We start from the raw sequence: 22629 nt of genomic DNA on the forward strand, positions 1-22629 counted from the left end.
ATCTCTGATCCAACCTGTGCTCCTTCTCCCACACAGACACACACTTCCCAACAGCTCCCTTCAATTCTGCTTCTGAGCGAGAAATTCCTTCTGGGATCCTTGTGGGAAGAGTTCAGCTCTGTTCTCTGCCCATACCCTCGGCACGTCTTCCCCATAGGATCTGACCTTGCAAGGACTCAGGCTGCCCTGGGAGTAATGAATCACCACTTTTATTTTTTTAAGCCATATGTGAGTTAAATTGTTTGATAATAAATCATACCCTTGCAGCTCCAGTTTGAAACAGGAGAGCCATTTGCCCGCCGCCTGTGGCTGGCTGCTCTCTGTCTCTATCCACATCGTCCCTTTAAGAAATGACTGCATTCTTTGACTAACCTTTTCAGACCCATTTTCTTGAATGTGGACCAGTGTTTGTTTTGGCAGTGTCCCCACTATACAGTCTTCATTTCCCATGCCAACCAAAGACAAAATTCATAATTTACAAAATAAGGGAATGGCACAGATGGAGGTCATAACTTGGTCTGCTTACTCTGTCTCCCCAGAACCACCCACTCCTTCCCTCTGCTCTTTCCCTTTTTTTTTTTCCACCTTCTTTGAAACCAAGGATGCAGTGTTTGTTTAAAAATGCATTGGCTGATGAAATTTTCCACCACTTGGCATGTTGGAGGAGGGGCTGTCAGGAAAGGGCAAGCTGACATACTAAATACTTTGCCTTTCATGCTAACAGTTCACTTATTACCAATTCAAACCAATGCTTTTTGGCCAGCTTCCCATACCCCAGGAATTCAAGTAGAAAGAAGGGGAAATTTCTGTCATCATTTTCTGCTGTTATAAATATATGATTTTGTTTAACATAAAGGGATTCTTTGACTTGTCCATGAGCTGCAGGTGCTGTATGTGTACCTATGGGATGTCAGTGAATAGTTAAATTGTTTGTTTTGATTTTGGTCTAGCATGAAAAAACCTCATAAGTTTAAAATAAATTTATGTTTAACATATTTCTTTTCTTTTCTTTTTCTTTTTCTTTTTTTTTTCTTTTTTTCCTTGCGGCTACATGCACAGGGGAACAACAAAGTAAGTTCTTTGTCCTATTGTAAGTCCTCTACTTCTGCAGCCCCCACTCCCCGCTTTCATGTGTCCTGGCAAGAGTGTCTCTGTGTACATTGAAATGACTGCTGTCTGTGACGGTGCACAAATGACACGGGGCATGGTCGTGTCTGGGAAAACATGTTTGGACTGCCATAATGGCTGCTTAGTTTTGACCTTTTGGAAGGGAAATATGTTCTTCAAATATTATGTTGCTTACTGGGCAATTTAGAGAGGTTGATATTTTAAGGAATGAGATCAACACTGAGAGCAAAAATTATGAAGATTTAATAATGAAGACTCTTCTGCAGAAAGGTACAGCAGTCTGATGAAACTCAGTGCAGCTGAAGTTTTTGAGCAGAAATAAAAGCTCTCATGTTAATGTGCAGTTATAAAAACCTCAGGCTGGAGTCTTAACTAGCAAGATGGCTGGTGAAACTGAACTAGATCAGCGCTCTGGCTTTGAAGGTGCCTTAAAATGGATGGAGGAGGGTGGGGTCAACATTTGACTTGGCTTCTGTGCCCTTGATGTATTCCAGCTGGATGGAAGCAGAGGGTGTGGGGAATAGAGGGGGAGACTGAAATGTGTATGATAGATTTGTGAAACCAGGCAACACACACAAATGGTGGAAATTATTTTAATGTTAAAATAGATCAATGAGCAATTTAGTTCTCTGGGTTGCTAGTTGGTTGAAATTTTGATTCGACTTTTCCAACAGATTTGAACCACTTTTCACTGATGTTATTTATATAATAGTAATGTATGTAGTTGGGGGAAATGGTCTTAAGTTTAGTAGGGTGATTTGTTTTTCTCTTTTTTCTATGGAGAACTGTTAGTGCTTTGTCCTACCAGGTGGCCCACTTAAAATGGACCTCATTGAATACAATAAGAATTGAAAAGAATCTGTTATATAAAGGTCTGCCTGCATATTTAAACCAGCTGGAATTCATCAAAATTGCTGTTCATAAGCCATACATATAGAATGTAAAACAAATGTGGGAAATCTTGCAGTTTAATTTGCTGGAATGTGCTATTATGGAATAAGCTGACATAAACGGTTGGTATTGAAAATGTGTCACTTTATAAATTTATATTTTGAATAACCGCATATGACCCAAGTAATAATATTTAATAAAGTTAAAAATAATACAAGAAAAGTACAAGATAGGCATTTGTGAAGGAGCAAAGCCGTGAACTCAGTTCACTGATAGTTCACCTTTTTAAAAACAGGTAACTTTTGAAATTAATGAAAGAATTCTTGTGCAAAATAGGGAATATATTTTTAATTAATACTACCATTCTTGCAAAAAAAAATTGGACAAAGTATAAAAAAACCCCACATTTTAGTTCTTACACCATATAATATCTTTGAATTCATGAATAGAATTTTCTTGATCATGACCACTCATTTACATTACACTGAGTCCCTTTGCAATGTCAGGTGTTGCATCTTTTGTTTGTTGGTTAAGTACCCCAAGCTAAATATGAGTGCCCTAAAGGCAAGGCTGTCCATGCTAATGATTAGGGAACCAGTTTATACTACTTGGGAGACTTCTATGATTTGCCTTTTTCACTAGTGACTCACTGATGACTTCAAGGCATTTGTAAAATCTCCTAAAGAAAATACTTCTCCATAGCAGGACCCATCCATTTGTTATCCAGTTTTTCTGGATAACAAAATGTTCAATTTAATAGAGTTTACTGATTTTGAAATAAATTGTAATATAATGAACAATACAACTCAAATGTCTGAACTTGCTCATTATGGGCACCTCAGGATAATACAGAAGGCCCTCCTGGACCTCTGGGGACCCAAGGTCACCATCTACATTGTGAACAGTAGGGACAATGCTCTAGGGGTCTTTGGGCACCAGTGCTTAAAATGCTGGTTGAAGAAAACCAAACACACACACACGCATCATTTTGATTTTTTACTCTAAAGCAGTTATTTTGGAGGTGCTGGTGCTGATATTTATCACACCATGCCTTCATTTTTAATTGTTTATGTTCAGAGTAAGTGATAGCTTGCTAAAAAAAAAAAAAAAAAGTACAATGCTAATACTTTTAAAATATGCTCATTTAACTGACCATGGACTCTGGCAAGAGAGGGCCTCCTCAAATCACAAACAGCACATCTGCATGCTATTTTCCTTTAGCTTAGAATTTCAGTTTAAATGGAAAACACTGGAATACAAGCTGTGCGTCTCCAGAGTATAGAGCTGGAGTCTTCAAAAGGAGAATATGAGAGTCTTTTTTCCCTTTGACTCTGGAATGCTTGTACTGAGTTGTCCCCAAGGCAACATACCTGACTTGTTGCCTGCCATATATGTGAGCCAGCTGTAAAAGGTGATTCATTTTAGACTCACAAAAGCTAATTGTTTATTTCATGAATGGCATTTTATTATTTTGATACTAACCAGACTCTAAAGGGAAGGAAGCCTTTAGTAGATGAACAGTATGAATGGGTTTATCTTCCTCCATACATTACACAATGCATCTACACACACATATTCTAGGGTGCATGCAACAACCTCACTATTTATTTTCTCTGTGACAACTAAATTGATCTGTTTCATCCATCTTTGGATTGCATTTAGAGTTTGGGAGGTAGGTCTGTAAACTCCAAGCAAACAAAATTTCTTAAACAGATGCACATTTCAGTTTACATTGTGAATGCACGATGGAACAAAACACCTAGTTTCACTCTCTCCCTTGAACAGTTTTATGTATTTCATTATTTTTCCTTAAAAAGCAAGTTTTCATTTTGTGAAGCAATCACAGTTTGTCAGGAAAATTTTTTCCTTGAGACCCATTACTTGTTTTTCCCTTTGAAAATGTTTTTTTTTCTGTTGGCATAGTGATATCCTAAATTAGGGTAGAGGCTTTCTCCTCTTCAGAGGGGTTTTCTTGGACCATGTATTCCAAGTACTGTCTTCATAAGGAAGACCAGAATTTAGGACTTCCAGTATGAGTTTTGGGAATGTGAATAATATATGCAGAACCAGAGAGGTTTTATTTTTAAAATATGTTTTTGAGCACAAATGTAACTCAGAATGTCATTTTTAGAAAAGAGGCCTGCAGGTAAAAAATAATCTCCATGTTTTGTCCTAGTGAAAAGATACTTTATTTCCTTTTTTAATATGCTACCTTGTCTTGGTAGGTTTTCTAGAAAATTAATAGACTTTTAATTTTATTTCTTTAATAAAGACTTTACTTTTGGCTAAATATCACTGATAACAAATTAGGCAAGCTAAAAGTAGAGAAAACATAAAACATAAGGAGTAAAATTCTTTAACAAGAGCTCTGAAATTTCTTAATTATGTTGATGAAGAAAATAAATAAAAACTAAAAAGAATCCTTGATTCAGAAATGAATAGCTCAATTTTTTTGAGTTATAGAGAAAAGCTACATTTAAGCTCTTTGAAAGAGCAACTTATTATCCCCTTAATTCAGTCTTTTTAAAATAAAAAAAAATTATATTTCCCCTTAGCAGAAATATGAAGTGGCCTCCTTGATTGAAAAGAAGGAATGTTTGAAAAGGACCAAACCATGTTAAAACAGAATATAAAAATAACTAAATTTTTACTAAGTTAGGCTGTGAGCAATAATTTCATACATATCTGAGGACTTTGATATTTAAGAAAAGAAGGAAGGAACATCTGATTTAAACACCTGTTTTTACAGCATCTAAAAATACCTTGTCCAGTGATTTTCCAACACATTTGGCAAGACAAATGGACATTTTGAGTCTCCATTAGTGGGAAAAGTAGTAATTACCTTGAGTACTTATTTTGGTGACCTATTGGATTCTAGAAGTCATTTGCAAAGTCAGGGTGTGCCAAATCAAATGTCAGCAAAACACATTACACTGAAGAGCACAAATGTTAAATCCATGTTAATTTGTCTTGCTACTATGCCAGGCCTTCAACTCCTAAATTTCCATCACTGGTCACATGTAAAAACATATAGGTAGGAAATGAAAACCCATCCTCACACCTGGCAATAACTTGTTGATGCTATATATTCTAATTTTGATGGGTAAAAGGAGCAGACAGTACAATGCCATAATGACATTTCCCTCACTATTTAAATGTAAGACAGAAAAGAGTATTTCTAAACAGTTTAGATAGAGTAAGTTTGATTAGGATAATTTATTTTCTTTGAACAATATATATCCCTGGTTTTCTTAGAGAAGTTCAGCAAATGTGTTTCCTAGGGACTATGGAGAATGCATCTAATTTTTTAAAAACTGTATGCATAACCCAATAAGAATATCTTTAGAGTAAAAGGAAAGAATGGAATTTCACCAATTTCAGAGTATTATTTTCATTCCACAAATTGTCTATCCCACCCTTTGCAGCACCAATAAACCTCTGGTTCTTTTTCAGCAAATCAATTTTAAAAGAGCATTATTAATGATGGGGTTTTGAATTCCTTGAGTTTAATCTTAATAATTTAAAGGAAAGGACAGTTCAGATGGAGGCAGAAAAGTTTGAGCAGTTGGAATCTATATATATATAAAATATTCCAAAATTTATGAATCTAGATCCTATAGGATAACAAGAATCGATCCATTGCTCAGAAAATTCCTAGTCAGTGAAACAACAGAGACTTTTGAAGGACGCTTAAGGCTTACACATTTCCTCTAGCCTGTCCAAAAGGAAGTGACCTCACCCTTGAGAAATAATGGGAATAATCATGTTTTACTTCATACATGTGTTTTCTCACATAGATAAAACCTCTTTTTCATGTGTTTTATGAGACTTTTTAACAGAACTAGTTTAACACTGTCCCCAAATAAAAGAAATTCCTTATACCTCTGTTTTGAAATCATGTTACATTAAGTATGATTCTGGACGTTTCATTGTGATGAGTTTTGATTTGAAATTTAAACCCTTTTATTTATCAATGGACTTGAAACCTATAAAGTGAACTCATACAAAATCACTATAGTTAAGAGAAAAAAACTATACAGTGAGAATAAATCCTTCTCCCCATCTTTGCAGAGCAACTGGACAGAGAAAATGGAAAAGGGGGTGATCAATGTAAGAAACACAGTTGGTTCAAAAGATACATTTGTGTATATTTTTTAAAAAGATACATAAATATTTGATATCTAATAATTTATAGAAAATTAGAAATACATAGCTTATATCAGATACAAAAACCTACTATTTAGGCATGAGAAAACGCATTCTAAAATGTATCCAGATTTCCAAAGTGGATATCAATACCTATTTTGCAGACTATTTGGAATAATAACAATTAAATCACTATGGGAAACATTAGAAGATAGAGCCTATGCTACCTGCAGGAAAAAATATTAACTCTAAGTGGGATTTTTTTGAAGATTTGTTTATTAATGCATGCAAGAACTGGGGTGCAGACTACAGGTTTGAGGGTGAGAGGATTCACCAGAGACGGAATGGAGAGCAGACAGGCAGATCTACTGAAATACACTGCTGAGGGGAGCAGTGGGAAAGACAGGAGAGGCCTGCTGCACCTAAGTGGTATTATTTTTAATGGAAGAAATTTAATTTGTAATGATAGAGAGCAACAACACCACCAAAATCTAAGGAAAGAAAGAAATGACTGATTAAAATAAACATGAATCAGAAAGTAGTGAAAGATAATGAGATCTTGAACTACATACATATTTAAAATTTCTGTGTGGGATAAATGACAGTAAACATTTTAAAGGCAAATGACAAATTTGTAAAATACTTGTAGCATATGTGAGATGCAGAGGACTAAATATCCCCCAAATGGAATTGTTTCTATTCAACTTACTTAAAACAGCCAAACCAAAGTTTATTAGGAATAACAAAAGCTGTCTAAATCAATAGCTATTCATTTAAGACCTCACCCCACAAAAGATAAATAGATGAAAGTAAAGGCTAATATTACTAGCAACCAAGAACTGTAAGTTAAATAGCCAGTCAGGCATCATTTTTGAGCTTTCAGATTGTGAGAAAAGTAAAGGAACTACCATGATAGGTGGTGATGGGAAAACTTCTGTCAAGTTCTACAGATGGGAGAGTAGACACACTCCTCCTGACAGGTGACCAGTGTCACCTTGTTTTGGTGTCAACCTTTCAATTAAACAGTTTTACTCTTAAAGATTTATTTTTAAGAAATAATTCTGTAATTATGGAAAGATATTTGTTTAGTAATGATTTTGGATCATTGTTTATAATTATCAGCATTTAAAACCTTCAATAGCCATTAGAGACAATTGGCTAAATAGAGTACAGCAATAAAATGTTATGAAGCAATTAAAAAGAACAAAGAACTATAATGGAAATTTTCATGATAAATTAAAACTATGGGTAACATCAATCTTATCTTTGCTTTAAAAATCTTATAAATGATGATATTTGTATCCGTTTATTTGTGCATGGACATTATGAAAGTGTTAGTTAATTTGATAATTATAAATTGGTTCCTCTGCCACTGTCTCATTTTTCTTGGCAAATATCTTTTGTGCAATTTATTAAAAACTTTTAAAATACACAAATGAAAATAAGGAAGACATTTGAATGAAGGCTAGTGAGAAAGGAACAAAAATACAGTGACGAGACTATTCAGAAGGGGAAATATAGACCATAAATGAAACTTTGTAGGAAGTTTAATAGAAATATAAATAATGGAAATTAAGCACCTGAAACTCTAAATGTGGCATAATTGTGTAGTCCTGTTTATAATCATTATTTTAGTAATAACTGTAGATTTTAACTCCTTCCTTTTATCCTGCCTATGCAAATATGTTATTCTTGTCACTGAATTCATGTTATTGAAGGATCACGTTATGAGTCTTTAAATGCCCACTTTCCCTTGTTGCCCATGGATCTCACTGGCATCTTTGTATGAAATGATCAAATTCTGTGCTACTCAGCCTTCCTTGTTCTGTCATTCTTCCTTAAATTCCAACTTTGTATCTGTCAGGAGTAGGATCCATTATGGCTGTTGTAAGTAATATACAAATGACAGCTATTAGCTGAGAATTACCAGGAAATCATCTCATGGCCTAATTTCTAGTCCTTGATTTAGGCTATTTAAATAACCTAATTGAAGTTTAAGGTTGTTAATTATATATGTATATATTAGACTGCTGTAATAAACAACCACTGAAGTGGGATAACTTCAAACTACAAGAGTTATTAATTCTGCATGCTGCATTCATGCATCTTATTCATGCTGCATGCCCATCTCACTTGTCTATTATTTTCACTGCAGAAATCAGGCTGAGAGGATTATAGCTGATCACCAAAGCAGAGGAAAAGAATGAGCAGTGAGATATACCCAGGCCATTAATGTATCTGTCCAAATATGCCATGTCGTTTCCATCCTTTTTCATTGTCCTAAGCAAGTCAGATGGCCATATCTACACTCAAATGGACAGGAAGTACCTACTGACCAAGTGTCGTAGAGGAGAAACAAATATTTGAATGATTGTGTCAATATCCAAATAAGGTGTCTTCTAGGCAATTAAATATATTAATCTAAATTTTCAGAAAGATTGGGAAGTTGTTAGATATTAGAAATCTAGGGAGAAAACTAAAAAGAATAGAACTAGGGTCAGAATTATTTTTCTGAAGAAATCAGCACAGGAGATTGAGAAAGAACAGGGGTGTGTGTGTGTGCGCACGTGCATGTTTGTGTATTTACAGTCGTTTATGTGCTTATATGAACATGGAGAAGGGTAAGGAACTGAGTCTGAATAAAAGTTAGGAGTTATTTTCAACTTCTTTAGATATCCATGTGTTAATTTGTTACTGCATTTGTATAATTTTTTATAGCTTAGAAATCTACTAAGATAAGGAAAAAAATCTATAAAGAAGGGGGATTTGGAGAAGTGGAGATGGGTTGGTACTACACAATGGACCGAGCAACTGAATAGGAACACTGTCTATGGGGCTAAAAGGGATTCCCCTAGAACCCAGCTGGTGATAATTACTGCACAGAAGCCATACACTTGTGTATTAAGAATCTAAGCAACCTGAATGGATGGAACAGATAGACTGAAGTATATCAGAACAAAATCTAAAATCAGCCACTTACTTAGGACTCTAGTTTTTTTTTTTAAAGATTTATTTATTCATACAGAACTGGGGTACAGGCCAGAGATGTGGAGGGTGAGATGATTCACCAGGGACAGAGTGGGGAGCAGAACAGGCAGATCGACGCAGTACACTGCTGAGGGGAGCAGTGGGCGGGTCAGGAGAGGTCTGCCACGCCACGTGGATCTCCTCCGGGGGAGGCGGGAATCGAACTCATGCGGAAGTGGCTTTAGCTTCTTAGTGCAGTGCTTTAACCCGCTGCGCCAGCAGGGAAGGCCCGGGACTCTAATTTTTAAAATAAACTACATGGAATGAGTATATTTTAAGGTAAAACTGTGTTCTTCTTCTGAAGTATTTTCATTATGTTTGCCTCAATTTGGTACATAATATGTAAATCCAGAGTTGAGAATGGATTTCTCTCAATTATTGGGATAAGTGGAATCTAGTAAACAAGGTTCTTAAAAGAGAATAGGATAGTATTTAAATAAAGATTTAGAAAACATACTGAGTTTATGCCCGCTAATGGATGAGCCCTAAAATAGAAAAGGCCAGTGCTGCTTAGGAACATCTAACTGTATAACAACTTGGGATAATAAAGACTAATGACAACATATCTCCTTTAGGGCAAATTATTATTATTGATTGAGACTTAATTGAAGAAAAGTTCTGACTAGGCAATTTTTAGATTCTTCTTTGAAATTATTACCCTCACAAATTTTCTCATTTTATACACATAGCTTCAAGGAATTGAACGAAAAAAAAAAAAGAAAAAAGAAAGAAAAGAACAATTTGTAGCAAAGAGCAAAATAGAGCTCTAAAAAAAGAAGCAGCTTGTTGAAATTCTTCTATCACTATAATTATTCCCTCCAGTAATAAACTAAAAAAAAATGTTTCCACTTACACCAATGGTTCTCAAGTAGGGGTGATTTTGCACCCCAGGGGACATTTGCAGTGTCTGCATACATTTTTGATTGTCATTTTGGGCAGTAGTAGGCATCTATTGTGTAGAAGCCAACATCTTATTATTTATAGGACAGCCTCCATAATAAAGAATTTTTTGTTGAAATGTGTTAGTAATGTTGAGGTTAATAAACCCTGACTGACTTAAAATAAGTATGCAAGTTCCCCCTAAAAGAAAATTTAGCAAATGAGTCTTTGAACCTAAGACCATCATTAACTGCCCAATTCACATAGAATTGGTTGAAGAATTGGAATCTGTTCAGATTGCAAACCAGAACTCTTTGTATCCATACATTCTGTTAGGTTTCTGCACTATCTCCTTCACATGAAAAAAAACATGCCCTGCCTTTTGATTTGCCAGTTAGTCTTAGAAAGTATGACAGTATTTGAAAAGATTTTCATATTTGGGTTTGCATTACTTAGGCAAGGGGTTTAGGGTCAAGGACCGTGAGTGTTACAAGGAATTGCCTTTACAAACATGTTTTTTGCAAACATATGTCTTTCATTAAATGAGAAAACCCAATTTTTATAAAATCGGGTAACTTTTATGTGCTTCCACCAAAGCCTATTTCAAAATTGGAATTCCACAAAAAAAAGGGGAAAATGTTATAAAATGTCTATATTTGTGCATTAGAACAAGATATAAAAATAGGCTCAGTAAGGAATGGTTATAATCTGAGTCTTTATCAAGAAAAACTTGTTAAATATTCCAACCTAAACATCACCTGCTTTCCTTTCTACGGGGTTCAAAATTTGGTTTGTAGATTGGCAAGCAGAAAGCTTTTTGAGTAAAACATTGAATGTATTGCTGCCAATCAAGAATATTTTAAAAATTCACTTTAATATAGCTATGATATCTAGACCCCCCAAAATAAAACCACCCACATCAACTGCACACACAATTTAAATGTAGAATTCTTTCAGCAGTAAGCATAAAGCACACATTGATTTTCTTCAAATGTGACAAAATTAATGAAGTCAGTTATAGAAGCCAAGTCTTATGAATACTATTAATAATTTCACATCTCTAATTCATGGGAAATGTTGATAGAGTTATACTTTAATGAATTATAGAAACATAACAGTATAATATGTATAGTATTATAGTTTCATAGAATACTAATATATGAGAGAGTGATAGACATCTCAGATTAGCTTGAATTCTATTAAATAGTATGGTGGTTCTGGTCGAGGAACAGGTGTTTAACAAGGACAGTGTATTACAATTGCTTAATAGGAAGAACTGCCAAGTATAGAGATTCATGGTTCTGTTTATTTTTTGACTTTATGATGGTGCTAAAGCAATACACATTCAGTAGAAGTCATACTTTGAATTTTGAAAGACTATTCTGTGTTTCGCTTTTAATACATTATTGAGGAAGTCATGAGATATTCAACACTATTATAAAATGGACTTTAGTTAGATGATTTTGACCAATTGTTATGTAAAATAATTGGTTTTGGCATCTTAAAGATTTATAGTGAAAAACATTATTTGAAATTTTATACTATACATGGAACACTATGTACAGATTTGACAGTTTTGTGTATTGATAATTTATGTGATATTCTGCTATGCGTTACATTTACTGGTTTATTATTTGAGTTCTGTCTTAGTTGTACTTCAGATTCCAGAAAGAAAGATGTTTTTTATGGTCTTGGTAACTTACTATGTTCCTATAACTTGGGGCATCATAGAAAGTGACTAAATATTTGTGGAATGATCCAGTGAATTAATATAAATGATTCAGAAACTGAATTTTGACATAGAGTCATGAGGGGGTAAGTAAGTAATATTGCAAAGGAGGGAAATCAGGACAAAAAAGTAGGACTAGAAAAGGGGAAGGTAGTGACAATAGAACAGAAGTATAATTTCCAGAATCTTTAACCATTAACCTGGTCACCATTATTGATTTGCCTGAAATAACAGTAACCAGCTCTCCATCATACATTTAAAATTTTACATTCCCATACTATTCATACTCTTCATTCTTCAGTTAGCCATAATAAAATGCTAAAGAAGTAGGTTATTAGTTTTTGGGTTTTTTTTTTCTCCCTAGTAGGTATGAATTAAATTGATTGAACTTTACTGCCAGCTCTATAAACAAATTAAATTTACCATGGGAAAAAAAAAAGCATGGTATATATATAAAGAGTATATCTCATTTTTATTCCAAAATAGTGATACTAATATTACTAAATGAAAAGTGATACTAATATTACTACATGAAAGAAAATCTTCAAAATTATTTCTTCGCCCTTCTCTCTACACTCCCAGGTGATGGTCCTCTTTTTCAAGGCAATCTCTTCAGAAGAGATTTCAGACTACTTTTTCATTTATTTCCATGCACTTGGATTTTATTCTCTCTCCTGTTGGTCTTCTCTGTCTAGAAACAAAAATCAATTCATAGAACTATAAATATATATGCATATATAAGTAATATGTGTATGTGTATATGTACATATGTAGGTATCTGTGTATTTTTATACTTTTTCTTTACCTGGCTTTCCCATTCAAAAAAAGTTACTGTCTTTCTTTCATCACAATCTTAAACTTAGCCCATTTTATCCTCACAACAATCTTGTAAGACGTTGGTTCTCGGTTAGTGACATTTCTTTTTCGTTTTAAAAGGTTTATTTATTTATGCATACAGAACTGGGGTAAAGGCCAGAGGTGCAGGGTGGTGAGAGGATTCACCAGAGATAGAGCGGGGAGCAGAACAGGCAGAGTGACGAAGTACACTGCTGAGGGGAGCAGCGGGCAAAACAGGAGAAGTCTTCTGTGCCCTGCAGGTCATCTCCCTGGAGGGGATCGGACTAGTACTGAAGCAGCTAGCTGGATGGGGCTTTCTGGGAGGATGTAAGGGAATAGTTGCTAATGGAAGTCTGGAGGAAAGAGGTAAAACTGAACAAACGCTGGATGTAAAAGCCAATTAATACAGCAGTAGGGAGCCCAACTGATAACTGTCAAGACCTTAGCAAATAGTAAAGCCCTTGGTAGCGCTGCACTTTAACCTGTTGCTCTACCAGGCAGGGTCCTCAGTGACATTTCACAATGTTTGGAGACATTTTTGATTATCACAACTGGGCTGAGAGATGCTACTGGCATTTTGTGGGTTGAGGCCAGGCATACTACTCACCATTCTTTTAAGTCACAGGACAGCCTCTCCAACAAAGAATTATCTAAAGGTTCATGGGACTTATGCAGAGAATCCCTACTGTAAAGTAAGAATTATCCTCACCATTCTAGAGAGGAAGAACAAGAGGCTTAGTCAAATTAGCCAACTGGCCAAAACCATATATGCAATAAATAAAGAATTAAGGAGTTAATTCAAACCCAGTTTTGAATCTAGAGTTTATGGACTTTTTTTTTAAAACATTTATTTATTTATGCATACAGAACTGGGGTACAGGCCAGAGGTGCAGTGTGGTGAGAGGATTCACCAGAGACAGAGCAGGGAGCAGAACAGGCAGATCAACGAAGTACACTGCTGAGGGGAGCAGTGGGCAGGCCTCTCCCGCCTGCCCCGGAGGAGATCCACATGGTGAGGCAGACCTCTCCTGGCCCGCCCCCTGCTCCCTTCAGCAGTGTACTTCATTGATCTGCCTGTTCTGCTCCCCGCTCTGTCTCTGGTGAATCCTCTCACCATCCTGCACCTCTGGCCTGTACCCCAGTTCTGTATGCATAAATAAATAAATCTTAAAATAAAAATAAAGATAATAAAATATAGCCTCAATTTCAATCTAATCTAAGTTTTATGTAAATTTAGAATGAGCCCCTTTGCACATGATTCCTTATATACATTTCTAATTATTTCGCTAAGGCATCAGAGGCAGTAATTATAGTTTTCGATTCCTACCATCAAATTACTTTCCTTAAAGCCAGAGCAAGTCACACTCTTAACATCTCACTTAACCATAGCCCATAATGAATAATATTATTTTCTTTCATCTTCTTTCTTACTAATCCTTTCCAATTTGATCTTTTAAAGTCTTTCCTTTGTAAAACAACAATAGAAAAAAAAAATCCCTGCTATTCAGATAGTCTCCTTTATTGTAAATCCATGGGTCCTTCGAGTTAGAGGGACAAAAAAAGCTCAAAATCCAGCTTTACCACTTAATAACTGAGTGAGTTTCTATAAATAACTCTGAGCCTCACTCATCATTTGTTAAATTGGATTTGATGATAACCCCTAACTCACAAAATCTAAGTAAGCTAATACTTGTGATGGACATCGGACAGTGCCAGGAACAAAGTAAATTCTCAAAAATGTTGGCAATAGCCACCATTATTTTTTGTTCTTAATGGTCTTTAAAGCTTTGCCATGGTTTTGGACCCAGTGATTACTTTGACTCACAATATCATTCTCAATTCTCCAAATATCATTTATTTTCTAAGCTTCCTGTTTACCAAGGACTTTACTATTTGCTAAGGTCTTGATAGTCATCAGTTGGGCTCCCTGCTGCTGTATTACTTGGCTTTTACAGTCAACATTTGTTCAGTTTTACCTCTTTGCTCCAGACTTCCATTAGCAACTATTCCCTTACATCCTCTCACTAAGCCCCATCCTTCTAGGTATTACAGCTTTTCCTCCTCAGTTAGTAATTTTCTGCTTTTATATTTCCTTACATATAAATTCTGTGCAGTAGAATTCCAGAGTGTGCTCTGCCTATTTAGACAGGGAGATTGGAAGATCAAAAATATTTGGCTTACATTTATATCCTTGTTCTCCTTTCTGGTGAACCACAGAGTACACTAGCACTTAAACATTTTTGCAAGTGTTGGAATGAAGAAACATATACATGTGTTTGACATCATAGTTCTTGAACTTTCTTTATCAAATTACATTGCCCCATTTTTTTAAAAACAATTCCTGTCACCATTTTGCAGTGTCGGTACTCAACAGGGAATACTTTTGCAGAGAAGTCAAAAATGAGCAAGAGACTCTTCTAGCTCAGTGTTTCCCTCTGATGTATGTCAGATATGCCCAAGTTTCTAGTGAAAAATACACATTTCTGGTTCACTCCCAGGTTTTCTAAATGTGACTCTCAGAGAAAGCGCCCTAGGCATGTGCATCATAAATAAGTTGCAAGTGTAATTTTGATAATCTGTACAGTTTTCAAATGACCACCCATAAGTAATAATGACAGGCAGTGAGGTAAAAATGATAAAATGTTAAGAACCACACCTTACTTCAGGTTTACCTGAAATTCAGCTTTCTAATCACACCCTTCCTCATCCCTGTCAACTATGAGCAATAGCAAGGCATTTGCCAGTAGCTGGAGTGCCCGTGAATGGATTCTGTTCGCAGCTCTGACACTGATGGTGGGGAGTCATTCCCTTTGCTCATTGAAAACGACTGTTGGCGGTTCCCAGGCTGGAAGGAAGCTCTAGAGAGGCCTAATACACTTCTTCATGGCACAGGATCAGAGCAGCCACAGGCCACCGGGTATGCCCAAGAGCTCAAACTAACTCACTTTTTTCTGTATATTTGTTTGTTCAGGGAAGTCATTACCATATCTCTTTGTACTTTTGTGCTAAGGAACTCTGAAAACTTGCAGGGAGCTTTCCAGATGAGCCGAAGTGTATAATCAGTACTTCATTTTGGTTTTGAATCCAGAGTGAAAGTGGATCTGTACTTGATGCATATAAATAGTAGAAAGTTTATTTGTATAGGGTTATAGTTTTAGTTTTCTTCCTTTCTCTCTTTATTTTTTTCTTCACCTTTCTTCTTTTTAGAACTGCTATGCTAAAGAACTTGTTAAAAGGTATGATTTCTTCCCTTTGGTGATTTCCATACTTTATGTTGTTTGATCGTAATGTTCGTGGTCACTTGTTTTTTTAAATAGAAAATTAAGTTAGTTGCTTTTAAAGGAGAGTTGAGGCTAACCTCTGATTGTGAAATATTTTGGTATATTACATTTTTCCTTTCAATATGTAAAAAACTCACATTCTTAGGATTGTTTTTTAGTCTACTTAAAATGTATTTAACTAAAATGTCTTCTGGATTTCTGACATTATTGAAAAATTGCATTTGCTATATATATATATATATATATATATATTTGAGGGACGGGACTGGCAAATTTGAAAAATTTATCCAAACTCTCACCTATTCCCATCGATTTCTGGCAATATATCTCTAAAAACATTTGTATTAGTTCATATTACATAGAAAACTCCTCTCTGTTAATCACTCTTGCTCTGACCGTTGCACTATTATCAGCTTTAGACAGTCACCTGCCCAGAAACCAGTAGTGCCCTGGTCTGGCAGGTTATCTGTCCCATTAAAATACTGTGCTTTGACATAGATTCTATCACTCTTATTAAAGGTAGAAGGACCCAAATGGGCAGCAAGCACTTGGAATTTTGACAGATTTAAGGCAACTTTCTGAATCTTCCCCTGCTTTGGAAACTGGTGTACTTGCTTATGTTACCTTGGTCACTGATAGAGGAAGTCAGCTTGAGAAACAACCTTTCTTACATCATTCCTACTTGTCTAGTCTGCTAAAAAAGAGAGGGAGGGACACGGGAGCGAGGAAAGAGTGAGGAGGAGATAGAGAAGCAGCCTGTGTGTGTGTGTGTGTGTGTGTGTGCAGTCCTGCTCTGTTCCTGTGCCTCACCCCTTGAGCCTCAGTAAATGAGGAAGCCCGTTTGTTTCTTTCTGATAGGAGCTAGTTCCTTTGTTCCTTTTCTTTTACATTCCTTCTTACCTCTGTTGGGATCCTAAAAGAAATTCTTCAAGAAACCTGCAAAGTGTATTTTCTCAATTGAGTTTAAAAAAAAAAAAAAAAACAAAACTCCATAGCAATAAACTTAGTTTAATGTGGTCAGTTTTATCACAGATCAGGCCTGCCCAAGGCAAGGGCACTCAGCCAGTCATTTGGGAAGGCTTTGAAGCCATATGCACATGTGTACATTAACCTCCAAAACTAACCATAATTTTAATTAACATAAAATAATCTAAAGACACGCTGATTAGACACCGTGTGGCTTGAACAAAGCATTCTGGGCAGGAGGTTGGGGAATATAGAACTTTGACCATGCCTATCCCCAACAAAAAGGGCTTTCTTTAATCATTTAGAAACACATTTTATTTGCTCAACCATTTTTTTTTCCTGCATGATGTTCTTAGAAACCAAAAACAACAAAATTCCAAAAGCTTTTGCTAATTAAAAAGAGAGGAACTGAAACTGTTATAGATTATGTCAGTTAAATCCCACATTAGGGGAAAAAAAAGTAGAACTCCAGATCTCTTTTAAAGTATATGATTTACACCATATTCCAGTAAACCGATGCAGGCCGAGAACTTTTCATTCATTTCTCTAGTGTGTTGTGTGGGGCCCACGTTGAACAGTTGGTTCTCCTAGGGACAAAGCAAGAAAAATTAACTCGAGCCAGCGTTCCTTTTTATGATATGTGGTTTTGAGTTTCAGAGGAGTGGAGTGCAGTGTGAATCATGGAAGCAACCGACTGAAAAATCCTCAACCCTATAACAAAAAGCAGATTTTTTTCCACATTTATTCCAAGTTTTTATTCCACATGCAAGTTGAGATACAAAGTATTCTGTAAAACTGTAAGGAAGCCACAGTAGTTCTTGCTGTTTGGGGGTTTCCCAGAGAGAATTGTGTTCAGAATGTTCCCTTTTTTGCCAAAAGGTTTATTATGTGGACTGAACGGCCCAACAAAACAGACAACACCATCTCCATTTTATTATACATGTTATTTACTGGGGTTTCCCTGAAGAAAGCTTAAAAATTCTTTCCCCATGAGTCACTGACCAACTGATTGTTTTTTTAAAATATAAACTTTCCTTCAGCTGGTCAATTTGGATCTCAGTCTTCTTTCTCATCTCTCTCCACTTCGAGTCTGCTTTGCCTTCATCTGTAAATGATCACATCTATAGCCAAATAGAGTGACTCGTACGTAGCCAATTTCTTTCCATTTAAAGCTCAAGTTTAAGAAACCAACAGCCTACTCAGGCAAGATTCAGAGGACTCTAACCTCTGAATGTGACCTACATAATTACTTTTTCATTGCTTTGGCAAACTGCCTCTCCTTGGTTTAATTTCTGCTGGAATTAATGGGATAGGAAATCATGCCCTTTTTTACCAAGAACTGTTGGTGGTCACTATGCCCTGGTCACGTTACCCTTTATCTTTGTGAGTGGGTAGAAAGCAGTTGCCTTCTACTCTAGTCTCCTTATCGAATAAGAAGCTATGATGAATGTCCCTTTATTCTAATTAAATATCAAACCTTAATAAAGGTGTCAATATGAATGTTAATCAAAATACTTTTTGCTTTATGAAAATAGTCCTCTAATTGCAATCATTCACTCCAAAGGAGCAATGTTATTTTAGAGAATATTTCTGAACCCCTTCCCACCCGCTTTCCCAGTGGCTATAAGAAGCCTTCTGTTGCCAACCGAGTGGTCTAGAGTCCCTGCTAATTACCTCCTTCCACAGCTTTTGATTTTGAGCCCAACTGATGGCGCCAGAGGCTGAACCACAGTCAGATCTACAGGGCCCTGATTTGCCAAATGGAATCTCTGCAGTTTGTTTCCTTTCTCACAGTGTTTTTATGATGGGACTTGGCTCAGGCTGGAACTAGACTAGGGATTACTTCAAAATATTAATGGACAATGTTTTAAATTTTGAGAAAATAACCACCAAAATTCTAAATCCATTGCCTACTCTGTGTGCATGCTCACAAAAGGGTATATGGAAGCAGAACACAAAATTTGCTTTTCTGAAGACTTAGGCATTCTTTTACTTATACTCTATGAAGTATACTAATACCAGAACCTTTCAGGAATCTTTACATTTTCCGATCTTATGAAGTTTTTATTCCATTGTCTGTTAACAATTAAAATGTGTATGGTCTCATGTCCAAATCAGATGTGCTTAGAATTCTTGCTAAACTGGCATCCTTTAAAAATATATCTTAGAAAATAAAATATAATACCATTCTTAGCGGGAATAAGAATTCTCTTCTCAGAAGAATATTCAGCAGAATTAGCGTGAGGCTAACAGTCAACTCTCTATATATTCTTTCACAGGAAAGACTCAAACACACAGCTTAAGTTTCATCATGTTTAACAATATTTGTTTCTCAAAAAGTATTTTCTCAGCTGTATCTTGCTTTCATATTTGAATTTCCCTCAGAAAAGGGAAATTGATTATGCTAGAGAAAATAATGTTGAAGACAAAACAGTTCTCAGGCATCTGTGAGTTAGCATCTTCCTAAGTAAACTAACCATTTTCTCCCTATTGATTTGATTCCAAAGCCTTTTAAGGTAATAAGCCAAGCTTTAAAAATCTGTAAGGCAGGTGAATAAAAGTTAACTCTTAGTTTTCTTCTTGATGGGAAGTCAGAAAATGATGCATAATTTTGAAGAGCAAATCACCTAATACACATATACACTGTGAATCATTAGATGTACCAAACATCGGATATACCTAACATTTGAGTAAAGTTATGTCCGCTTGATTCACTTATTTATTCACTTATAACAAGGAAATCATTTATCATCTCCTTATTTGTTAAGTGCTATAGTAGTCAGGAAATAGGAATGAGAGGTGCCTAGTTCTGTTTTCCTGACCAGCAAAGATATGAATAAGAAAAGGCTTTGAAAAGAAAGTGATTTGGAGATGAGTTTTGAAGGGTACAAGAAGAATCAGGGAGCAGACTGGGGAAAAGAGAGTGGATTCCAAGCAGAAAAAAATACTAAATGAAATTCAGAGAAATGAGAGTGTATTGGGGAAACTAATGGTGTATGACTATGCATGAAGGCTGAGCAGTGGAGGCTGAGAGGTAGGCAGGGTTGACAAAGGACATCTTACTGGACTTTTCGTGTCATGGACAAGAATATGAGATCTATCCTGAGAGCACTATGGAGCATTGAAGAAATTTAAACATGGGATCATCTTGACATTTTAGTAAGATAGGCAAATCTATTAGGCTATAAGACTAGAAACTAAGAAACAGTTGCAGTAAAAAAGTGAATTTTTAAATAGGGATATTAATTTTATTTTCAACTTAAGAGTAGACCAAATAACTGAATGAACACATTCACACAATTATAGTTAAAATGCTGAAAGTAATATATAAATTTTACTTAGTGGTTTAATCCATAGTGGTTAGAAAATGAAGTGAAACCAGGAATCCTGGGGGATATGAGAAATGTTTTCATCCTAAACATTTCACCTAAACTTTGAAGACATAGACTTCCATTATAGTGGTCAAAGAAGTATCAGGAAAGAGGTATAAAGCTTATTAGCACATTCCTAGAACATTTAAGGAGTCTTATAGGAGACAGTCACACAAGTCTAGCATAGTAAAAACACCTGAATATGACCTGAGGTTATACTGGAAGTGAACCCAATATCCAGAAGGACAAAGAAAGTAAACAATCTTTTATTGACCATGGCACTAAATGGAAGGAGAGTGGTAGTGATGATCGATTTTTAGTCTATGTAACTACAGGTTTCTCCACTTTTGAGTGTAAGGTCTGAATTCACACTGCATCTGTGAAACTTTAAGTATAGAATTCAATTTTCCTGGATTAGTAGCACCCCAGGGAAACTAACAGATGCAAATATAAATCCTCTCTGGAAAAAATGCAGCTATAACTCAGGTTCTGAATAACTCTCTTGGGTAGAATTCCAAGGAAAATAAAGAGCTCACAAGGAACAAAAGAGAAAATGACATATAGAAGTAAGCTACTACTGAGAATGAAGAGAAATAACAGATACTAAAGATACTGAGAAAAGATATGGAGTTATCAGCACAGAAGCAAAATTAAAATAGTTAAAAAATAAAAGAGAAACTTTTAAGTTGAACTAGAAACATCAGGTAGATTGGAATACAATCTAAATGAAACACAATCATTGTGTTGAAAAACTCAATCATAAAGAATCCAAAGAAGTAAATTAAACATAGCTAAATAAAAAATTAATGAACTAGAAAAATCTAAAATGAGGGCCCTCCCTGGTGGCGCAGCGGGTTAAAGCACAGCACTGAGAATCTAAAGCCGCTTCCGCATGAGTTCGATTCCCACCTGCCCGGAGGTGACCACATGGCGTGGCAGACCTCTCCTGACCCTCCCGCTGCTCCCCTCAGCAGTGTACTTCATTGATCTGCCTGTTCTGCTCCACACTCTGTCTCTGGTGAAGCCTCTCACCGCCCCGAGCCTCTGACCTGTACCCCAGTTCTGTATGCACAAATAAATAAATCTTAAAAAAAAAAACAAAACTAAAGTGAAATAAAAACACTCTTCAGAATAGTAAAATCTGGAAACAACCTTAATGGTCATCAAAAGAAGGGAAAATGAATAAATGTTAGTATATTTTCACACTGGAGGTTTTTAGAAAGCATTCCAAACAAGTAAATCATACTGCATTCAATAGTATGCATGAATTAGCAATATATCCAAGAAGAAAGTACATAAAATCTGTTGCTTTTTTATGAGATTAAAAATGACTGGTAAAAAATAGCTCTTTAAAAAAAGTTACAGATCAATGTAATAAAACAATAATAAAAGGAAAGTAAGAGAATGTTGATCATTCTCCATGATAGTTACCTTGAATGTCAGGGACAGGCAAATGTCTTGATAGAAGGTACAATGTGAGTAGATTCAGATTATTTAAAAAGTTCTTGCTTTTGTTTTTTGGTAAGGAATTTACATCAATATAACATTATGCAAAATAACTAATTAAAATATACAAATAATTAAATATATATAATTCTGTATAGTAGAGTGTATTGCAGGAGATGGGAGGAAAGAGTAGTGAGGGAGAGGAAGGTTGGGAGAGTGGATAAGGGGAGAAGGGAAAAGGGAAGAAAAAGGAGAGAGAAGAGAAAGAACAGCAAGCTGAATATTTTCTAAATATTTTGAATTCCGCCAATTCTCAGATTCAGGAAACACAAGTTCTGATAGAATTAAATAGTAATGATAATGATGAAAAAGAAATCCATACCTCAGCCCATCCTAGTGAAACTATAGGAAACTTAAAAAAAAAAAAGTCATCTCTAAAAATAACTAAAAGATATATCACTCACAAAGGAAGTAGATTTATACCAACTGTCAGTCAACCTGTAAATATTATTGGATAGTTCCATGGTGGAACCAGGATTCGGGTTTATAGCTTCTGATTTCTGTGCCATTGTTCTTTCTAATATTCCACTAAAATTTACTATACTTTCATGTATAGGATATTTTGCTCATCATTAATAAATGATGAAAAAATAACAAAAGAAGCAAGGAACCCAATAATTGACAACCTGACAAAAAAAAACTTAGTAATAATCTGTTAAACAAATGAAAAATTTCATAAAATATTTAAGTACAGGCCCTCCCTGGTGGCGCAGCAGGTTAAAGCACAGCACTGAGAGGCTAAAGCCACTTCCGCATGAGTTCGATCCCCGCCTGCCCCAGAGGTGACCACATGGCCGGCAGACCTCTCCTGACCCGCCCGCTGTTCCCTTCAGCAGTGTACTTCATTGATCTGCCTGTTCTGCTCCCC

At 35.7% G+C, this 22629-nt stretch overlaps 1 protein-coding gene across 3 annotated transcripts in view; it reads left to right on the plus strand.

Moving 5' to 3' along the window:
• DNM3 (dynamin 3) overlaps positions 1–22629 on the plus strand; it is a 484254-nt gene that overhangs the window by 394232 nt on the left and 67393 nt on the right. For 2 of the 3 annotated variants that reach the window (XM_012728988.1, XM_004688484.2), the window contains exon 17: positions 1060–1071. The exons of the other annotated variant lie outside the window; for it this stretch is intronic. In XM_012728988.1, coding sequence (XP_012584442.1) covers positions 1060–1071 — 12 coding nt within the window. The remainder of the gene's footprint in view (positions 1–1059; positions 1072–22629) is intronic. 3 annotated transcript variants of the gene reach the window in all.

This window comes from Condylura cristata, unplaced genomic scaffold (genome assembly GCF_000260355.1).
Source record: "Condylura cristata isolate star-nosed mole 26May11 unplaced genomic scaffold, ConCri1.0 scaffold00024, whole genome shotgun sequence".
Lineage (NCBI taxonomy): Eukaryota > Metazoa > Chordata > Mammalia > Eulipotyphla > Talpidae > Condylura > Condylura cristata.